At 42.3% G+C, this 21,950-nt stretch overlaps 1 protein-coding gene across 1 annotated transcript in view; it reads left to right on the top strand.

The window, feature by feature from the left end:
* The window catches only part of LOC120526333 (mannose-binding protein C-like), a 34,825-nt gene extending 15,192 nt beyond the window's left edge, over positions 1–19,633 (top strand). Inside the window, exons 2-4 of the mRNA XM_039749481.1 lie at positions 12,743–12,841; positions 15,352–15,435; positions 18,362–19,633. Of these exons, the coding sequence (XP_039605415.1) occupies positions 12,743–12,841; positions 15,352–15,435; positions 18,362–18,744 (566 nt within the window). The 3' untranslated portion in view covers positions 18,745–19,633. The remainder of the gene's footprint in view (positions 1–12,742; positions 12,842–15,351; positions 15,436–18,361) is intronic.
* Positions 19,634–21,950: the final 2,317 nt, after the last annotated feature.

A 21,950-nucleotide genomic window follows, 5' to 3' on the forward strand; every position in this document is an offset into this window, starting at 1 on the left:
ACTCTTGAAAAATATCTTCCTCCACATTAGTATCTATCTCATCAAAGGAAAAAACTGATAATAAAATGTCAATAAAATGAATTTTTCAAATCAGAAGAAACATCAGCTAACGCCTAATTAAATTCAAACTTACCTTCATTTAGAAACTCTTCAAATTTTAATCCAACTAGCAATTTAATGTATCTTTTCACCTGAAGATAACTCACCTTCACCAGCATAATGACCCTAATAAAAGAACTTTGATGTTAGCTTAGAGCACGGGTGTCAAACTCTGGTCCTGGAGGGCCGCAGCGGCTGCAGGTTTTCATTCTAACCGTCTTCTTATTTGGTGACCAGTTTTTGCTGCTAATTAACTTCTTTTGCTTTAACTTTAATTAACTTGACTCAGGCCCCTTAGCCAAACAATAATGAGACACAAAACAAGCCACCACATGACCAGCTTATCTGTGCCCATCACACAATATCTGAAAATAAAGTAAGGTTGATCTCTCAGTGCACCAAAACATTTTGATGGTGTTCTTTGAAAATCAACCGTTTTAGAAATGTCTGCTACGGCAGAATGAGAGCAGCAACAGGCCGTGGAATTAAATAATGAGTTTGATTAACAGCAGGAATCGGCTTCTCATTGAGAAAATGATTGGAGTGAAACTGGTTGGAGTTTGAAGCCCCAATTTAGCTGGTCATCTGTTGGCTTGTTTGATATCTCATTTCTGTTTGGCTGTCATTTAATGAAGAGAAGAATTAATTCAGAGGACTGACTCCTTAAAACAGGGCTTTTAAAATGAAGGGAAGAAGAATTTAACTGTCACTGATTAGGAAAAGGGTTAGAATGAAAACCTGCAATCACTGCAGCCCTCCACGGCCTGGAGTTCGACACCCCTGGCTTAGAGAGAGCAGCTGTTTAACAATCTATGTAGAACAGGCTAATATTGGCTAATGCAACTTAAATTGTCATTACATTTTTTTAACTTAGTTGTTGTTACGTAAAATATTTAAGAACATAAGTAAATCTGATATGGAGGGACATTTTTGTCAAAATTAAATAAATACATGTTTAGTTACATAAATAAATCTATGAATAATCTCTATATATAATCTTCATTTGGGTCTTGATCTTTGTTTGTCCGCGAATGAATTAGAAGAAGCACTAGATGGCAGTAGAGAGACAGCTAAAACATAGGCATTGCATTAAGAATCTCCTCCAGGCTTATACTACTGAAGACTGTAGTATGCCAGTCACACCTCAAAACACAGACATTCAAACTAAACAAACTGTTGTGCTTTAAATAAACTAAAAAGATCTTCATTTAGATCTTGATCTTTGTTTGTCCGCGAATTCCACGCATGCATAGACCACCTTCCAGTTTAGTACGTTGTTGTTACTCACAGATGTCAACAATTTGCCGGAATAACGAAAGGGGTGGTGGACAGTGTTACGCTGGTTAGCTCCTGAGGCCTGGTTAGAGAATGAGATTGCCGAAGATAAAAGGTACGTGCCTACGTAACATATGAGTGAAAGAAAGACAGTAGGTAAAATGAATGACAACGTAACAGCACGTTCCAGAAATTATTATTGTTACGTTGTAGCTGGCGAGTGCTGCGTGTCTCACAGTTGTACAGTGCCTTGCTCACATGTCAGTGAAGTGATCTCTATTTATGCTTTAAAGAGCCTGGATACCTATGTGTCCCCCTTTTATAACCATTGCTCCGTGTATATTGCCTTACTCTTTGGATTGCCACAAAGCAACCTGCGAGATTGGAGAAAGGTTGAGAAGAGATCATGAGAGGAAACGACAGCGTCGTGAAAACGAGACGGACTGTGAACGGACAGAAGCAGAAATGCTCCTACACCACCACATAATTACGATTCGAGAGTGATTCCGAGTAGGCCGTTCCTATCGAATCAATATCCAAGGGTTTTCTTTTGTAATTTTGTTTCCCTTATAAAAAATCATAATGCTGTGCGACGAAGGGCCCAGTTCACGACTGGCAGTCACGCTTAAACAGGGAGCCCTTCACAGACAACTTTAACACGCACAATGTAGTTGGGCACACATGGCTAGTTAAGTTTATAAGTTGTTATTGGGTAAAAAATGACACGAAATGTAAGTATAACTGATTATTTTTTAACTAGGAATATATTTTGTTTTTTTCTTCATTAATTAAATCATGTATTCATTTATTGATTTATCTATGTCTAAAGTTATTTATCTAACCCCTTGTCAGCTGTGGGCATTTTCAGCAATTTCCACTATAAACCCTTATTATCCAATAAATAAAGGAGAACATTCATTTTTTTCACTAAAACTTGACATATAACCTTTCAAATGTGCTAGAAATTATGTTTGTGTCAAATTTAAACATTCCTTTACTCAAAAACCAACGTGACTTGTCTATTTGTTTGTTATAAAATACAGTCTATTTCAAGGTCAAGAATGTCAAGTCAGTTTTTTCACCTCTGAGGTGTTCCCAGACATATCAACTGTACTTGTAAAACGTTTCATGTTAACAACACAAAAAATAAATAAATAGTTACTGCATTAGGCACCGCCACGGCTCCATAATATAAAACTTATCCATTCATCCATCCATCTTCCAACCCGCTGAATCCAAACACAGGGCCACGGGGGTCTGCTGGAGCCAATCCCAGCCAACACAGGGCACAAGGCAGGGTGCCAACCCACCGGAGGACACACACAAACACACCAAGGCCAATGCACCTAACCTGCATGTCTTTGGACTGAGGGAGGAAACCCACGCAGACACGGGGAGAACATGCAAACTCCACGCAGGGAGGACCCAGGAAGCAAACCCGGGTCTCCTAACTGCGAGGCGGCAGCGCTACCACTGCGCCACCCATAAAACTTATATCAAATTATATAAAATATTTATATAACAAACAATTTCTCGCTAATGCTCGGGCTCGTTTTATTCAGCATCGGCTTCCGTAAATTTTGATATATAATAATTCTATATTTGCTGTCGCTTTATGAAGTTACATGCGACAACACATGTAAATCACTCTCCAACTCACTAAGAGTGTGTAGTACAGACCTGTGGCTTTAAAATGAGGTTGTTTGTGTTGGTATGTGGTGTAGTTTGTCTGCATGATGCAGTGAAATGTGTTTTAAAACATTTTTTGAACCTTTGTCATCCTGATACCGGGTCGCTTTGAGTTTAAGAGGTATTTGGACTGAAATATGCCTATATAATCTACTCAATCATTAATTTGCTACAACAACAAGTAGTCTATTACCATTTATCAAGGGGTCTAACGTGGAAATATTAGCATGAAACATTGTAAATCTCACTGTATAAGCATAAAATGGCAATATACGTGCTATTGTAAACATGTACTGATTGAAATTCAATTGTTTTTCAGTGGTTAGTTTGTTAAAAATAAGTATCATACTCACCTTAATTTATCTATCATCTCGCAGTGCAATCAGTTAACGGCCGCCATTAAAAATAAAGGAAGTGCTGTTCCAGCTAGCGCCTCGATAGCCGTGGGAGGCGGAGTTTCATATTAAAGCATTTAACCAATCACATTTCAGCCATCATTTGTTGCCAGGCAAGGAGGCTTTCACAATCCATTGTGCAGACACTTTAACACAGAATAAATGTCGATAAACCTGTTGCTTGAACCAATCAGATTTTGAGTTGGTGTCAGTAGGGCCCTCAAGCAGGCGTACGGCAACATCACAGTATTCAGACCCATTGATTGGATAGAAGCCGATATGAGGAACTCTACGAGGCCACTGAACACACCGGAAACACTCAGAGCAAAAGATCGTCACATGCACTACGGCCAACTCCGTTGCAGGATTCTGGACAATATTATTTGCCAGACACAGACCAGATTTCAAGACCACGAAAGCTTGATGTTTGTCACACTCCTCAAGCCCCAGAAGTTTCAGGAATACAAGAAAAATTTCCTGCATGCAGCCTTCTCCAGTTTAACACAAGAGCCACGGAGCGCTTTTTGATCTGTCTCGGCTAAAAACAGAACTGACTGTAATGTATGCCTTGGATGATTTTGCAGGAGAATCTCCCACTGATCTCCTTGACATCCTTCATCAGAAAAATCTGAATGAGAGCATGGGGCAGCTGTTCACATTGGTATGTTTGGCGTTGACCATTCCCATGTACACTGCTTCTGTCGAGCGGACATTTTCAGCCTAAAGCAAATTCAAATTTATTCAGAAATACGACAGGGCAGGTTCAACTTTCAGCATTAGCTTCGATGGCGATAGAAAGGGACTTTTTGATGAAACTGAAGCGCACGGATAATCCATATGACAGAGTAATTGAACTGTTTTTGAGGAAAGAGAGGAGGATGGATTTTGTTTACAAATAATCCGAATTTTTGGTGAGTAAAATGTTGCGTTTTTCCTAAATAATATTGCAAGTTTATGAGTTATTACTGATGTTTTTATGTGTGTCGTGGTTGTGGCTGCAGTAGAAAGGAACTTGTTGACCCCTGGTTTGTCTATTCAATAAAGGCATTTATTGTGGGTACAGGAATTATCATACATATATATATATACTAGCAAAATACCCGTGCTTCACAGCGGAGAAGTAGTGTGTTAAAGAAGTAATGAAAAATTAAAGGAAACATTTTGAAAATAACGTAACACGATTGTCAATGTAATTGTTTTGTCACTGTTATGAGTGTTGCTGTCATATATATATATATACATACACACACACACACACACACATTATATATATATATATCTATCTATCTGTATATCTATATATCTATATATATATACAGTATATATACACACACATACACACACATATTATATCTATCTATCTATCTATCTATATATATTGTAAAAGACTCAATATGAGGCAGCAAAAAGGTTTGGGGTTTTCCGGCCCCGTATATAAACTGCAATCCACAATTCAAAATTCAAAAAAATCAGGTCATAAGTATAAACAAACAGTTCATACGCGCGACGCCATTCTAGGCGTCGGCGACCATTTTATAGGGAGGAGCCGGAAGTGGAGGAATGCTGGGAAGGAGGTGTGAGGGATGACGGGACTGCTGACGTCAGGGAAGATGGCGGAGGAAGGGCGGAAGTGGATGTACTGCGGGAAAGGTCCTATGCGGAGCATCTTTAGTTCTGGAAAACAAAGGAGAAAGGTTAGTACCCCACCACTCCCTGCCGGCGAACGTCATTCGATGCGTTTTAAGGTCCATCCGCGGCCTCCTACTTGTGCATGCGTGACAATATATATATATATATATTTATATATATATATATATATCTATACATACACACACACATTATATCTATATCTATATATATATATAGCAAAATACCCGCGCTTCGCAGCGTCAAAGTACTGCCTTAAAAGTTTTATTAAGAAGAAAATTAAACCTTTTTAAACTGAGGGAAAATATACCAATAATTATTTGTTAAGAATCTCTTTGTGTACCACATTGTGAGTTCGGCCCTCTGGTTGTAACATGACCAAGCTGTGCGCTGAGCTTACTCTTGAGCATACAACATACAGTTGGCCATGTGAACAGTAATCTTGTTTCAAATCTCACAGCTTGGATTGCTGCTGTAAAAATCGGTTTGAGTTTCATGGTTTGTTTCAATTACGACCGTATTTGTAGGACTTGTGTTGAAGAGACTTTCGGCATCTGTCAAGCGTTGTAAGCATACAACCGGTTTAATCGATAACTTCACATCCAGCTTTTGAGAGTTTAAACATTCATAAACATCAAAGTGTCCACTACTGAAATCGTCACCTGTGAACCTAAGATGTTTAAGAGGCATTGGCGGTTTCGAAAGGTGTAAAATATTTGGTCATTTCGGTACACTTGAAAGCGACAACCGAAAAATTCAGCGGCAGTCATCAACTCACATGCAGAACCATAGGTGAAGGGCTTAAGCATTTCACTCTTCTAGTGCTCCTGTGTAGTCTAATTATCTCCTGAACCGTCATCAGTCCACACAGTGAACCTGTCCCAGTCATTCAATACATAAGACACAATGTTTCTCCAGATATCAAGAGTGAGCCTGATATGGCCGTGCAATATGTAACAAAGAGAATGAAAAAGGTAGGTGCCATCTCCGGGCATGGAAACCACTCGGTAAGTGACAGTTCTTTGATCGATGGTAATCACCTCGATAGACATGTTAATGGGGGTACGGTTGGAATGATAAAGGAAATGGGTACCTGAACAATGTAAAGTAAGTCTAAAATATCTACACAATAACTATAATCGTAATAAATGAACAATAAAACAGCGGAGAAGCCTTGGATTAAATAAAAAGGCTGTAGTTATCAGTAGAGAGACGTGAATCCCGTGGCAAAGCAAGGAAGGGAATGAAGAGACTGGAGCAACGATATATGGCGGCTGACAGTGGCATCATACCACCGAAATAAGTATGTACATACGGAAGCCGCCTACCAAATTTCGTGAAGATGGGGCCATGAATAAGAAAGTTCAGCATGGCGGACGTTGTTGACTGTTATGACTGTTATGCGTAGAATTTCGAAATGAAACCTGCTTAACTTTTGTAACGAATGAGCCTGCGAAATTTCAGCCTTCTACCTACACGGGAAGTTGGAAAATTAGTGACATTGAAAAGTTCAATATGGCGGCCGACAGTGGCGTCATACCATCGAAATAAGTACGTACATCGGTTCCGGTTAGCGCAGGGAAGCCGCCTACCAAATTTCGTGAAGATGAAGCCATAAATAAGAAAGTTTAACATGGCGGACATTGTCGACCGTTATCGACCGTTATGACCGTTAACGCGTAGAATTTCGAAATAAAACATACTTAACTTTTGTAAGTAAGCTGTAAGGAATAAGCCTGCCAAATTTCAGCCTTCTACCTACACGGGAAGTTGAAGAATTAGTGATGAGTGAGTGAGTGAGTGAGTGAGTGAGTCAGTGAGGGCTTTGCCTTTTATTAGTATATATATATATATATATATATATATATACTGTATATATATATATATATATATATATATATATATATTGTGGTGGATGGCCGGCTTCATATTCCGGCCCTCACCCCCGGCCGCTCGGAGGAGCTCTCCCGACATCATGGACATATCCCGAGTTCCAGCAGGACATCATGGACTCTGTAGTTTTTATACCCAGCCCTGCTGGATACCTTGGGGACCACAAGGAGTCGCTGTAGGGAGGCTCATGGACTCGTATATGCCCTATAACCCGGAAGTATATCATAATCTCGTGACAGGAAGAAACGAAGTGCTTCTGAGGTGAAGATAAGGACTATTCACCCTGATCTGGAAGGAATAAGGAATTGTGGACTGTTGGGTAGGAACACCTCCAGGTCAGGGAGTATAAAGGACTCTGGGAACTCCCAGACGGTGAGCTGAGCTGGGTGGTAGGAGGGCAATGCGTCTGGGAGTTGGACGATTGGTTATTGTTATTATTAGAGTATTGTATTTGGTTTATGAATAGTGTGGAGTGGAGGGTGCTTAGTGCACATTATTATAATAAAACAAATCATTTTAGCACTTTTACCTGGCGTCTGGCGTGGTACCTGAGGGTTCAAGTGATCGATATTGCCCCCTACTGTCACAATATATATATATATATACAGTATATATATATAATATCCCAATCTACATACTGTCAAATAAACGAACCACACACCGTGGCGCAACACGAGAGGCTTCGCCTCTAGCGCTGACATCCGAGGTTCGATTACCAAAAGGGGGTGCAGTGAGTGTGTACGCCTGATGAGCCCAGAATTAGGGCTAAACACGTGCCGCGTACTCTTTGCATTATTTGACAATAAAACTATTTTGATATATTCAATATATATATATCAGCGCTTCCCAATTCATTTTACCCTCACACCCCCTTGGTTTGAGAAGAAGTATGAAAAAATATGAGGTTAACACAGAAAAACAGATCACCAATTGAAGCTTTATGAATAATGGATACTTTATTCGCCATCAATAATTGTTTTGGTAAAGCCATACTCAGTGTAATCCTCCTTCCATTTTTTTATTTTTTCGCGACTAGCCATGATTAAATGAACGGTAAAAAAGTAAGAGCGAAGCGAGGGTGACTAATTGAAGCAGGCAGGCAGGCGACAGCTCAATAGCACGCAGGCTCGATGTACTGCATGTCAAGTCGATCTAAAATGCGCAATCAGATTCGAAAAAATATATCTTTTCAAGTTCTTATTCGATATAAGTAGGTTCTATTTAGTCGACAGAAATATCTTTGGTAGGAATGTAAGTTGAATTTAGTCTTTACATTTCTATGGTGAAGAAAAATTTATGCAATGATGACTATATTTAACTTACTTTCCTACCAAACATATTTCTGTCAACTAAATAAAAATTACGTATATTTAAAATTTAAATAGAACTTGAACAGATATGATAGTTCATAATACCCACGCAGCACTAAGAGCAGGAGTCATCCATTTAAACAAGCAGCATATTGCACTGATACGAAATAGCCTGCCCATTTAATTATTTACAAATGGATAGATAAATTAAGATTTTGTACAAATAATGTTTTTTATTTTTCTTCCTCGATGGATTCTGGCACCAGCAGCAACAGCTGCTCGCACCCCAAAGGGTATATATATGTGTGTGTGTGTATTTGTATTTGTGTGTATATATATATATATACACTCACCTAAAGGATTATTAGAAACACCTGTTCAATTTCTCATTAATGTAATTATCTAATCAACCAATCAATCAATGCATTTAGGGGTGTGGTCCTGGTCAAGACAATCTCCTGAACTCCAAACTGAATGTCAGAATGGCAAAGAAAGGTGATTTAAGCAATTTGGAGCGTGGCATGGTTGTTGGTGCCAGACGAGCCGGTCTGAGTATTTCACAATCTGCTCAGTTACTGGGATTTTCACGCACAACCATTTCTAGGGTTTACAAAGAATGGTGTGAAAAGGGAAAAACATCCAGTATGCGGCAGTCCTGTGGGCGAAAATGCCTTGTTGATGCTAGAGGTCAGAGGAGAATGAATGGGCCGACTGATTCAAGCTGATAGAAGAGCAACTTTGACTGAAATAACCGCTCGTTACAACCAAGGTATGCAGCAAAGCATTTGTGAAGCCACAACACGCACAACCTTGAGGCGGATGGGCTACAACAGCAGAAGACCCCACCTGGTACCACTCATCTCCACTACAAATAGGAAAAAGAGGCTACAATTTGCACGAGCTCACCAAAATTGGACAGTTGAAGACTGGAAAAATGTTGCCTGGTCTGATGAGTCTCGATTTCTGTTGAGACATTCAAATGGTAGAGTCAGAATTTGGCGTAAACAGAATGAGAACATGGATCCATCATGCCTTGTTACCACTGTGCAGGCTGGTGGTGGTGGTGTAATGGTGTGGGGGAGGTTTTCTTGGCACACTTTAGGCCCCTTAGTGCCAATTGGGCATCGTTTAAATGCCACGGGCTACCTGAGCATTGTTTCTGACCATGTCCATCCCTTCATGACCACCATGTACCCATCCTCTGATGGCTACTTCCAGCAGGATAATGCACCATGTCACAAAGCTTGAATCATTTAAAATTGGTTTCTTGAACATGACAATGAGTTCACTGTACTAAAATGGCCCCCACAGTCACCAGATCTCAACCCAATAGAGCATCTTTGGGATGTGGTGGAACGGGAGCTTCGTGCCCTGGATGTTCATCCCACAAATCTCCATCAACTGCAAGATGCTATCCTATCAATATGGGCCAACATTTCAAAAGAATGCTTTCAGCACCTTGTTGAATCAATGCCACGTAGAATTAAGGCAGTTCTGAAGGCGAAAGGGGGTCAAACACTGTATTAGTATGGTGGTCCTAATAATCCTTTAGGTGAGTGTATATATATACTGTATATATGTGGATGTATGCATGTGTGTGTGTATATATATATATATATATATATATATATATATATGTGTGTATGTGTGTGTGTGTGTATATATATATATAATATATGACAGCAACACTCATAACAGTGACAAAACAATTACATTGTTAATCATGTTACGTTATTAGTAAAATGTTTCCTTTTCTTTTTCATTACTTTTTTAACACACTACTTCTCTGCTGCGAAGCTCAGTTATTTTGCTAGTCATGGTATATAAGACCAATCCCCCTTGTGCAGGGTTTCTTGCTGATGAGATTGTGTTGTGTAGTGCCAGTCAAACCCGACATGAGTGCGGTGGGTGACACCACAGCATGTGACAGTGCAGGTCCTGCTCCAAGCTCCCTCTTCCAGCTTTGCACCCAACACTGTCGATAAAGTAACCGAATGACCTATGCAATGAGGACAACTCACACTTGGAGCTAGGGGATGGTGTAAAAGTGTACACTGCTTTTATTAAAACAAACCAAAACAAAACAGTGTCCAAATAAATAGTGCAATGTTCCAAAAAATCATCCCTAAATAAATAATCCTTAAAACAAAGTGAAAAGTGGAGGTTAAAACTCCAATAAATACATCCAATTAAAAATAGGGTAAAATCAACAGGCTGGAAGCAATCCCTAGAATTACCAGAGCCAACGAAAAAACTCATAATTCCGGCCCACCTTAAATCCCTTCGCACCTCTCCGTCAGCCTCTTTTGTCTTCTGAATGTGTTGAAAAGCCTAAACAGCAAGCAGCCTGCCATACTATCCCCCCATCGCCTCAGAATGGCTCAAGAAATTCTCCCAGTTCCTGACTTGATTGATTATCTGGGAGTGAGCTACTCAGAATTGTAAGGGGAAACAACTTGATGTGCGTTTTGTGTCTAAACAAGCTATGCAAACAAATCATTAAAACAGAAAAGTTTTTCATGTTTTAGTAATAAATGACAAAATGTAGACATGAACTGTATAATATGTAAACACTTTCACAAAAGGGACAAGTACAGTACAACAGCTTCCATGGCGCAGCGGTTAGCGCTGTCAATTTATAATCCAAAGGTCGTAAGTTTGAAACCAGTTCCACTGAAAAGTTACTATTTTGAGTAGTGAGCTGCTCCTATTGTCAATATTATACAATAAAAACATACATTTGATTTGTGTCTGTAACAGCTGCTGTAAATTTATAAGATTCGTAAAAGTTTGCATTTTTTTTTTCACTTCTGTTCTCTCAGTCACAATCACGATACAACACCCATCCCTGCCCCAGATCTGACGCGGTTACTTTTTAGCCTTTACATCTACATTTAGCCATCAGCCTTTACATATCATACAGTTCTTGTCTACATTTTGTCATTTATTACTAAAATATGACAAACGGTTCTGTTTTAATGATTTGTTTACATAGATTGTTTAGACACAAAACGCACATCAAGTTATTTTCCCTTTCAATTCTGAGTAGCTCACTCCCAGATAATCAATCAAGGCAGGAACTGGGAGAACTTCTTGGTCGTTCTGAGGCGATGGGGGGGCTTGGTATAGCTTGCTGCTTGGGCTTATCGACACATTTAGAAGACAAAAGAGGCTGACGGAGAGGTGTAAAGGGATTTAAGGTGGAGCGGAATTACGAGTTCTTTCATTGGCTCTGGTAATTCTAGTGTTAAGAATCCGATGCCTTCTCCTTTTAACTGGCAGCTACCCTGCTTCTCCCATACGGGCCTTGCAACAGGGGAGTCACAATACCTGCAGGATTAGCTGACCTTTAACTGGTCAGGCAGCTTTCCGTCCCTTGGCTACATACAGCTCCCTCGTTTGACTGAGACTCCAGGGCACTCACATTGGGGCAGGCTCTCCCTCTCAAGCCTTCTCGACTCCCACTGCCTTCCGCGGAGATCCATCCATAATTCTGGTCACTCCTCCTCCTCTGAAATGCTCAGCAGGAGCGACCCAATCCATCTGCCCTGAGTGTTGGCCATACACTCTTCCAGGGCTCTCCTCCCAGCTGCCTGCCTTTCTCACCAGTGATGCTGCGCTCGCTCCTGCACCGGTGCCTAACACCTCCTGCCTTCATCTCTCCTTAACCTCAGTCCTTCTGTTTCTCCTTTCTTCTCTCTCAAACTCTCCGGTGCCGGCCCATACTTATACGGCAGGTTTTCCAAGGAGTAGAAACTTTATTGCTGTTGTGGCAGAAACAAATGCAAGTCTCTTACAGAGGCGATCCGGCCTCACAAGTAACAGCTGTCAAACTTGACATATCAGCCCCAATTCCAGCTCAGAAAAGACAAAAAGTCTACTTCATCAAAGGGGTAGAGCGACTCGGTAGCAGCGGCCAGAGCAGAGGGAGTCTGGAAGCAGGAAGTCTATGAAGCAATTGAGAATGATTGCACCTTCACATGTAGGTGCATCTCGCCCCAATTACCTCATCAACTCCCTGCGGTTTTGCGAGTGCGCCCACGGAGACTGACATGGCCAAACGAATTATTCATTAAAAACTAGCCATTCATTCGGAGCCCTAGACCCGCTATATCACACAGCACCACACTGGAACAATGTGTGGTTTTTTTATGTTGGCTTTAGTGCCAATCCTAACTTGGAGGACCTGCTTGCAGGCCTGAATGACCAGGATGAAGCAATTGCAGGTTAAGGGCCCAACAGAGTAGAGTCACGTCTGGAGTTTACAAGATCTGGTTCAGCAACTTTCCAATTGCAGATCCTTTGCCTCTGAACCACCACTTCACTCTACGACAGAGTCCTTGAAAAATAAAAAAAGTAAAGTTTGCACTTGTTGTAGTGTCTTGGAGGTTGAGGCCACAAGTGCTCAAGTTACCCTCTGGAATCTTCTTGCAGGTTTACCCGGACCTAGTGGGCTGCCCGGTTTAATGGGACTTCCAGGCCAACCAGGGATTAAGGGAGAAGCTGGAAATCGTGGCTTTCCGGAAGTTCCAGGTAGGTAGTCAGGTAACCCGGGAAGTGTCTTGTATATCCAATGTGGGTCAACTGATTAGACACACGTGAAATGAACTAACAAGCTCTAAGTTGACTAACTGGACACCACAAATACAATCAAGTACACTAAGTGGCTAGTTTATTACGCACAATACGTTGGCCTTCAGAGCAGCAGGAAATCACCTGGGCATGCAGTCTACCAGATGCTGCCTGCGTCATTGAGAAATGTCTTATGATGTGGAAATGCTTGCGTTGCAGAGCAAATTGAATGGTTGCTGGAGTGTGCAATCCACTAAGAGCAGTGAAGACTCGTTGTCATATTTGGTCAGGATACACACCTTGTGACAAGGTCCAGCAGTCATGATGCCAGAGTATGGAAGAGTCAACGTCTTCCATTGCTGCTCTACAGTTATGTGGCATTTTTAATGCATGCAATCAAATAATGAAGCCACAAATGGAGTCCTACCGGTGTGGTGTCTGAGCACAGAACCCCAGAATGCAAATGTTCATTTTCTGATTGGTCTGAAAAGTGGGATGGGAACTTTGTTTTTTTATTTTTTTAATGTGTGATGCATGCTGGGTTTTTTCAGAAAAAGAGAGAACGAGAAAAATGAAAGTGAGCATCTCTGAGGTTTGAGAGCAATCAAAGTTTGCTTGTTTAAATAAAAAGTCCGCTGTCCGTGAATTTGGGCATAAAGCCATGAGAACCACCATCCCCTCAGTGCAGAAAGATAGAACAACCTGCATGATCCTAACCTGGCATATGATGAAGAAGAAAGGACACACTGGTGGGCTCAGGAATCCCAAAGGGATTGGTAGGCCAAGGAAGAAGACCTTCACTGTTGATGACAGAAGAATCCTCACTATGGTCAAGAAAAAACCCCAAAATGCCTGTGCGACAGATCAGAAACAGATTTCAGGGGGCCGATGTGTGTGTGTCAGAGACGAATATCAGCAGAAGACTTCATGAAAAGAAACACAGAGGACACACTGCCAGATTACAGTTTGGGAAGAAGGACTTCAAAGAGCCTGAAGAATTCTGGGAAAAGGTCTTGTGGACAGACGAGACAAAGATGAACCTGATCAGAGTGATGGCGAGTTCAAAGTGTGGAGATGACAAGGAACTGCCCGAGATCCAAAGCAGACCACCTTACCTGTTAAACATGGCGGTGCTGGGGTGTTAAGGCTTGAGCATGTATGACTGGCACAGGTCCTGGCACACTTCTCTTCATGAATGATGGAACTGCTGACAGCACAATGAATTCTGAGGTGCGTAGAAACATCTGATCTGCTCAAGTTCCAGTAAAGACCTCCACACTCATTGATGGCACTTCATCCTTCAAAAAGATAATGAGCAAAACACACTGCTGAGGACAGAAGAATCCTCACTATGGTCAAGAAAAAGCCCCCAAACGCATGTGTGACAGATCAGAACCAGACTTCAGGGGGCCAATGTGTGTGTGTCAGAGACGAATATCAGCAGAAGACTTCATGAACTGAAACACAGAGGACACACTGCAAGATGCAAACACAAACAGGATGGCCAGATTACAGTTTGGGAAGAAGGACTTCAAAGAGCCTGAAGAATTCTGGGAAAAGGTCTTGTGCACAGACGAGACAAAGATGAACCTGATCAGAGTGATGGTGAGCGCAAAGTGTGGAAATGACAAGGAACTGCCCGAGATCCAAAGCAGACCACCTTACCTGTTAAACATGGCGGTGCTGGGGGTGTTAAGGCTTGGGCATGTATGGCTGGCACAGGTCCTGGCACACTTCTCTTCATGGATGATGGAACTGCTGGCAGCGCAATGAATTCTGAGGTGTATAGAAACATCTGATCTGCTCAAGTTCCAGTAAAGACCTCCACACTCATTGATGGCACTTCATCCTTCAAAAAGATAATGAGCCAAACACAATCCTGAGGACACACAGGAGTTTATCAAGCTTAAAAATGGAAGCTTCTTGAATGGCCAAGCCAGTCAACAGCAGGTCTTCCATAGGCTGAAAAGAAAACTTAAGAGGACAAGCCATCCAAAACAAGCAGGAGCTGAAGAGGGCTTCATTAGAGGCTTAGCAGAGCATCACCAGAGAAGACCCTGAGCACCTGGTGGTGTCTGTGAATTACAGACTTCAATCAGTCATTGCATGCTGGGATATGCGACACAGTCATAAATATGATGACTCCTTTAATAGACCTGCCAATGTTGTGCCCAAACATTATGGTACCCTGAAATGGGTGGACTGTGTAGAAAAAGTGTTGTGTGACCGAACTGTCTGCAAATCCCCATAAATGAAAGCCTGCAATGTGCACTTTAATCACGATGTCTGAATTGTTTGATTTGTAATTTTAAACTGTTCAGCAGAGGGGGAAATCAAAGAAAAAATTGTGTCTTTGTCCCAAACATAATGGAGGGCACTGTATCAGATTCCTTTACTCGTCCTTCATTCCTTTGATTATGTTTTCTGGCCCACCCGCCTTCATGTCTTCTGTGTCTCTTTGTTTATTTCAGGACCACCACCTGACATGAGCCTCCTGGCAAATCTGAAAGAAGAAATTCAGGTATTGAAGCTCAGCATCTCTAATCTTGAGAAGCGTGAGTATCACCTCTGTCCCCTCTCCTCTAGTTCTGCTTATTTGACGGCGATGTCCCTGTGCCATCAGTCCACAGCACCCTTTGCTGCTGGAGCCTCTAGTAGTTCATACCTGAGATGAACCAATGGCAACAGAAGAGACAGAGTCACATGCACATTGTCCCATCAGTGCAATAAATACTGTAAGCAGAACCTTCTTAAAGTCAACAGTAACATTCCAGGCAGTTAAAACATCTCAGCAGCAATGAGAGTCACCCATAGAAGGTGTGATGGAACCGGAGGTACCAGCGAGCCCCAAACACGAACACACACAGAGTCCTGGGTTCAAATAAACAGGTGTTTATTACAAACAATACCTCCAAAAAGTAGCAAGAATGAGTTTTCGCTCTTCACAATCACTTCTCCTCTCCTCTCCTCTCTTCACCACCCTGTCCTCCTCCAGTCGACTGCTGCCTTCCTTCCTCACAGTTCTGACTCCTGCATAAGAGAGAGCGGACCCTTTTATTGAGGACCTGGAAGTACTTCTGGTGCCAGGGTGGTCACCGGTTGGAAGTACTTCCTGGTCACATGGAAGGTCCATATAATAGGGAGTACGTCCGGGCTGCTCTGCCGGACTATATTTCCCAGCATTCCCTGCCTGTTCCTGAATGGGCACCGATATGGAGGGCTGCTGCCATTTAGTGCTTGGGGGGAGATAAACAGGCCTCAGAGACAGTCCTTCCCTGTCCTTGTCTTCTTCCTCCCCATCCAGGGAAGGTACTGAAACCACATCTGGTCGGGGTGTCTGTCTATTTCCCCAGGGCCTCTCATCCGGGTAAGGAATCTCCTTCTCTGTCCAGGCTGTCTGTCCGTCAGCCTTGGGAAGACCTTTTTGAGTTTGGCCCCTTACCCTTCATTGGTCGGGATGTCTGACTGACTTCCTGAAGCCTCCCGGCTGGGCATTCCTGGTGGGGATGCCTGTCCAACCACTTAACAGACATTAAAAAATTTAAAAGTCAATACAGTAGAAGTTTTTCCATCCCGGACAAGCACAATAACATTCCCACACCTTGCATTGTCACCACACTTCCATTTTCAAGGTCCTCAGTGAAACATCAAGCGAAGACCCCAGCAACTTCTCGTTCAGCTCTGTGACCTATGACCAACAGGGGGTGCCACTGAGCCCCAAACCCCAGACATAATTCCAAGACCACAGTCACAGGCTCCTTCTGTTCAATAACACACTACAATTCTTCTCCTTCCACTACCTCCACTCCTCCCAGGTTGTCCTACTGCTCTTGCAACTCCGACTCCCTGGATGAGATCGAGCGGCTTCTTTCATGTCAGACCCAGGAGAGCACACGATTACATTTTCAAGTCAGTCAGATCCTCCTTAAAGTATGGGAGTCCTCTCCCCACAGCTCCCTCTGTAGAATGCCTACAGGGCTGTCCTTCAGGATTGCAACTCCCATGATGCCCTACTGGTTTACAAATTTGACCTCCACCAGAGGGATGCTGCTACTTTGTGTATAGTAAGGACGTGCGGTCAGGGGAGGCAGGTCAGCTGTAATCATGAAAAGTAAAAAAATTAATATCGATAACATAAAATAAATGTGTCCACTGGTCTGTGCTATACATTTGTTTTCTGTATGATTTCAATAATTTTGATCATTTTTATAGTCAAAATCGCTGAATTGGTGTATTTCCTCATCAAATACTGGGGGGAAAATGTGAGGTGTGGCAGTAATGAGCCTCACCTCCCCTCAGACTGCGGTCTCCCTCACTTGGCACGTGCCTGTCGCTGTCTCTCTGTATGTCATGTGGCAGATGGCTGGGACCCATGCCCGGTCGGGACGCCCCTTTGACACTGGATCTGGGAGACGGAAACGGCCGCACTTTGCTGGCTCCCCCTCCTGACGTCGCTCTTGTCCTCTTCTGACGTTGTTCTGTTCTCCTCTTCTGTCACTCTGTTCTCTTCGTTTAGTTCGTCATATTTATTTTAAAATGCTGCGGGAGTTTCGCAAGATGTGATTGCAACATGCACCCGATTGGCTGGCTGCCAATGTGATGAATGAATTTGCTCAGACTCTTTCATCAGCTTGAGTTCATTCGTTTTCCCAAGCAATATTGTTTCTGATGTTTTACCAATCTCCTGTCTCAAGCTGTAATTTCTAATCCCACACAACCTCCTTCTGTTCTCAGAAACCATAGCATGTCTACCTTTCCCAAGCTGTAAACCAGTCTAGTCCTGGTGCCCTTCCCTTCACAGGCGATAAAATCATCGATACAGCTTGAGGCATCTGCTGAACTGTTGGACGGAGTGGTGGCTCTGAGGCTAAGGATCTGTGCTGGTATCCATATGGTTGCCGGTTCGAATTTCCATCACTGCAAAAAGAGATCCTACTCTGCTGGGTCCTTGAGCAAGACCCTTAACCTGAAATTGCTCCAGGGGCGCTGTACAATGGCTGACCCTGCACTCTGACCCCAAGAGGTATGCAAAAACTAACAAAATTCTAATACAAGAAATTGTATAAGGCGAAATAAAGAACAAAATTCCTGCTTGGATCAAACAAATAGTGCCGTGATTTAGGAAAACAGATTGCTTTTGATGTTAAGTGTCCTGTATTTACTGTAAGCTCTGTCAGGTCTTGAGCAAAATATAATGAAAATATAGAGCAAAATGTACAGATTTTGCACACCACAACAGGGTCCTATGGAGGGAATGATGGGTACAGCAACGTATCACTAGCATATGAGAAACCATTGCACTGGATGATAGGACCTGGTGAGGAGGCCAATCTCAGGATGAACACAGGCCGACTTCTTGTAGCTTGCTGTCAAGTTTTCTATTCACCTTCAAATCAAGCCATGTCTGGTACAGCTTTTTGCAGACGAATGAATTTGCATCCAATAACAGGTTCCTTGCAATTTGATCTTTTATTTTCGTAGGTATTCCATTTATCTACTGGAGCAAACAAGGACAAAAGAGATTCGGCACCAAAAACGACCAGCTAACCTTTGACCAGGGGGTGAAGCTCTGTAAGGAAGCCGGTGGAGAAATTGCAACGCCATCCAATGCAGAAGAGAACGCGGCCTTAATGGAGCTCGTGAAGTCGGCTGGAGAAACATACCTCGGCCTGAACGACATAAGAACAGAAGGCACGTTTGAAGACGTCAGTGGGACTCCTGTGACGTTCACTAACTGGAAGTCGGGGAGGCCCAGTAATCGTGGAGGCCATGAGGACTGCTCTGTAATAACAGCTGATGGGACCTGGAATGACGTTCACTGTAGCCAGAGTCACGCCATAATTTGTCAGTTTAAGGGATATTAGGCATGGCCGATGGATGACCTTTTATTACGATGCTCTTTTACTTTTGTGCCCATGCAATCTGTCATAACTTCTGAAAGAGCTAATTTTGATAATTTAATGTTAAGGTGAAATTCACATAAGTATCTGCTTAACTAGAATATAATGCTAATTTTACAGAGCTACATGCCGTGGCCTCTATAATGTTTGGGACCAAGACACATTTTTCCATGATTTACTGCTCTGATCAATGGTTTCAAATTACAAAATCAAACAATTTAGACAGAATTAAAGTGCGCATTGCAGACACTCGTATAAGGGGATTTGCAGACATTTTGGTCACACAACACATTTTCTACATAATCCTCCATTTCAGGGCTCCATAATGTTTGGGACACAGCAACAGCAGGTCTGTTAAAGCCATTGTCATATTTAGGACTTTGTCGCATATCCCAGCATGCAGTGCCTGCTTGAAGTCTGCGATTCATAGACATCAGCAGGTGCTGAGGGGTCTTCTCTGCTGATGCTCTGCTAGGCCTCTGATGCAGCCATTTTCAGCTCCTGCTTGTTTTGGGGGCTTGTCCCCTTCAGTTTTCTCTTCAGCATATGGTATGGTCAGTTGGATTTAAATTAGGTGACTGGCTTGGTCATTCAAGAATTTTCTGTTTTTTATCTTTGATAAACTCCTGGTTGCCTCAGCAGTGTATTTGGCTCCTTATCTTGTGGGAAGATGAAGTGCCGTCCAGTGAGATTGGAGGCCTTGACTATAACTTGAGCATATCAGAGGTTTCTACACACCTCAGAATTCATTGTGCCGTCAGCAGTCCCATTATCAGTGACGAGAAGTGTGCCAGGACCTGCATAGATGGTCTACCCTCCATCTCACTATAGCTAGAAGAATTAACACTGTCAAGATGAATATCCTTCCTAAGCTTTTTTTTGTCTATTTCAAAACACTCCAACATACATCAATAAATCATTTTTTAAGAAGTTAGATTCAATCATAACCTCATTTATCTGGAATTCAAAACATCCACGTATCCAAAGGGTGACCCTACAAAGACTTAAGGTGGAAGGTGGCATGGCACTACCTAACTTTCAATTTTATTATTGGGCAGCAAACATACAAACTATAAAAACCTGGACACAAATAGATGAACAGACACAGGCTTGGCCCGCAATAGAAATAAAATCCTGCAGCACTTCTTTATATTCCTTGCTTTGTACCCCAATAAGTAGAAGTCATCGCCGATATACTAACAACCCAATTTTGCTTCACTCACTCAGAATATTGAACCAATGTACAGTAGGAAGTACTTCAAGACAGAGAAGCTTTTACCTGTGGCACCTCTATGTGATGACCACCTTTATCCATCCTCTCAAACGTACGCTGTTTTTAATGTCTGGAAAACGTTCAGGATTAAATCACTTAGAGATCTGTACATAGACAACGTCTTTGCATCCTATGAACAACTACACTCCAAATTGATCTTTCCAGCAACACATTTCTTTCACTGCCTTCAAATTAGAAAGTTTACTAAACAAAATCTGTTCAATTTCCCTGACCTCTCATCTACCTCTATGGCGGTCTTTAGAATTTCTGTAACATATAAAAACATTTTACAGTCCCTCCCGTTCAAAGAGGACACTGGGAAAAAGATCTTTCACTCAACATCTCAGAAAAGGAGTGGGAGGCAGCAGTGCAGAGTATTCACTCGAGCTCCATATGTGTAAAGCATACAATTATTCAACTTAAAATGATATATCGAGCACATCTGTCTCGCTTAAAATTGTCCAGGGCAAGAGCCAACCTGCACACATTGCAGTCGAGCTCCAGCCTCACTGTTTAGGGCCTGCGCCAAATTAACATCATTCTGGACCAAAATCTTTAAATGCCTTTCAGTCAGCCTTGGGGTCACAATCCCTCCTAATCCACTAACAGCTGTGTCTGGTGGGCTCACAGAGGGGCTTCACTATTGGCATGCAGACTTATCTTGCTGAACTGGAAGAATCCTAACTCTCCTCTTTTAAGTCAGTGGGTAACTGATGTTTTATATTATTTGAAACTGGAAAAAATCGAATTCTCACTTACAGGACCTGTGCAGAACTTCTTCAAAATCTGGCAGGATCTGATCGATAACATTTTAGTATAAGCATTTAAATTGGGGGTAAAACACTCCTTTTTCTCCTTACTACTCTTTAACAGTTTTACTCAGGCTGTTGGTCTTTCTCTTTTTCTCATGAGTGGGGTTGATTTAGTTGACTTTAGTTTTGTTAAGTTTTGACTTGATTGTATGGAATGTTATATGCTTTTCATCTTCTTCTTCTTCTATCATCTGCTCCCGTTAGGGGTCACCACAGCGGATCATCTTCTTCCATATCTCCCTGTCCTCGTCCTCTTGTTCTGTTACCTCCCATCACCTACATGTCCTCTCTAACCCAATATACCCCTCATCTCTCCTCCGCACATACTAAACCAACGCAATCTCGCCTCTCTGACTTTGTCTCCAAACCATCCAACATGAGCTGACCCTCTAATGTCCTCATTTCTAATTCTGCTGTCTGGTCAGTGCCACCATCACCCACCCACATAACATAACTGGCCTCACTACCGTCCTGTAGATCTTCCCTTTCACTCTTGATGATACCCATCTGTCACAAATCACTCCTGACATTCTTCTCCACTCACTCCACCCTGCCTGCACTCTCTTCTTCACCTTCTCTTCCTCAATCCCCATTCCTCTGTACTGTTGATCCCAAGTATTTAAACTCATCCACCTTCACCAACTTTACTCCTTGCATCCTCACCATTCCACTGACCTCCCTCTCATTTACACACATGTATTCTGTCTCGGTGGTCCTACTGACCTTCATTCCTCTCCTCTCATATCTCCACCTCTCCAGGGTCTCCTCACCCTGCTCCCTACTCTCACTACAGATCACAATGTCATCAGTAAACCTCATAGTCCACGGGGACTCCTGTCTAATCTCATCTGTCACCCTGTCCATCACCATTGCAAATAAATAAATTCAATAAAAGATCAAAAGAAGAAGCCAAAATTCTCGATTTCCCAGTCATTCTAGGTCCCTACCCTCACCTATAAGTTATGAGCTTTGGGTATTGACCAAAAGAACAAGACTGTGGGAGCAAGCGGTCGAACTGAGCTTTCTCTGCAGGGACAGGGTGAGAAACACCGGGAGAAGTCTTGGAGTAGAGCTGCTGACCCTCC

Source organism: Polypterus senegalus, chromosome 3 (genome assembly GCF_016835505.1).
Source record: "Polypterus senegalus isolate Bchr_013 chromosome 3, ASM1683550v1, whole genome shotgun sequence".
Taxonomy (NCBI): domain Eukaryota; kingdom Metazoa; phylum Chordata; class Cladistia; order Polypteriformes; family Polypteridae; genus Polypterus; species Polypterus senegalus.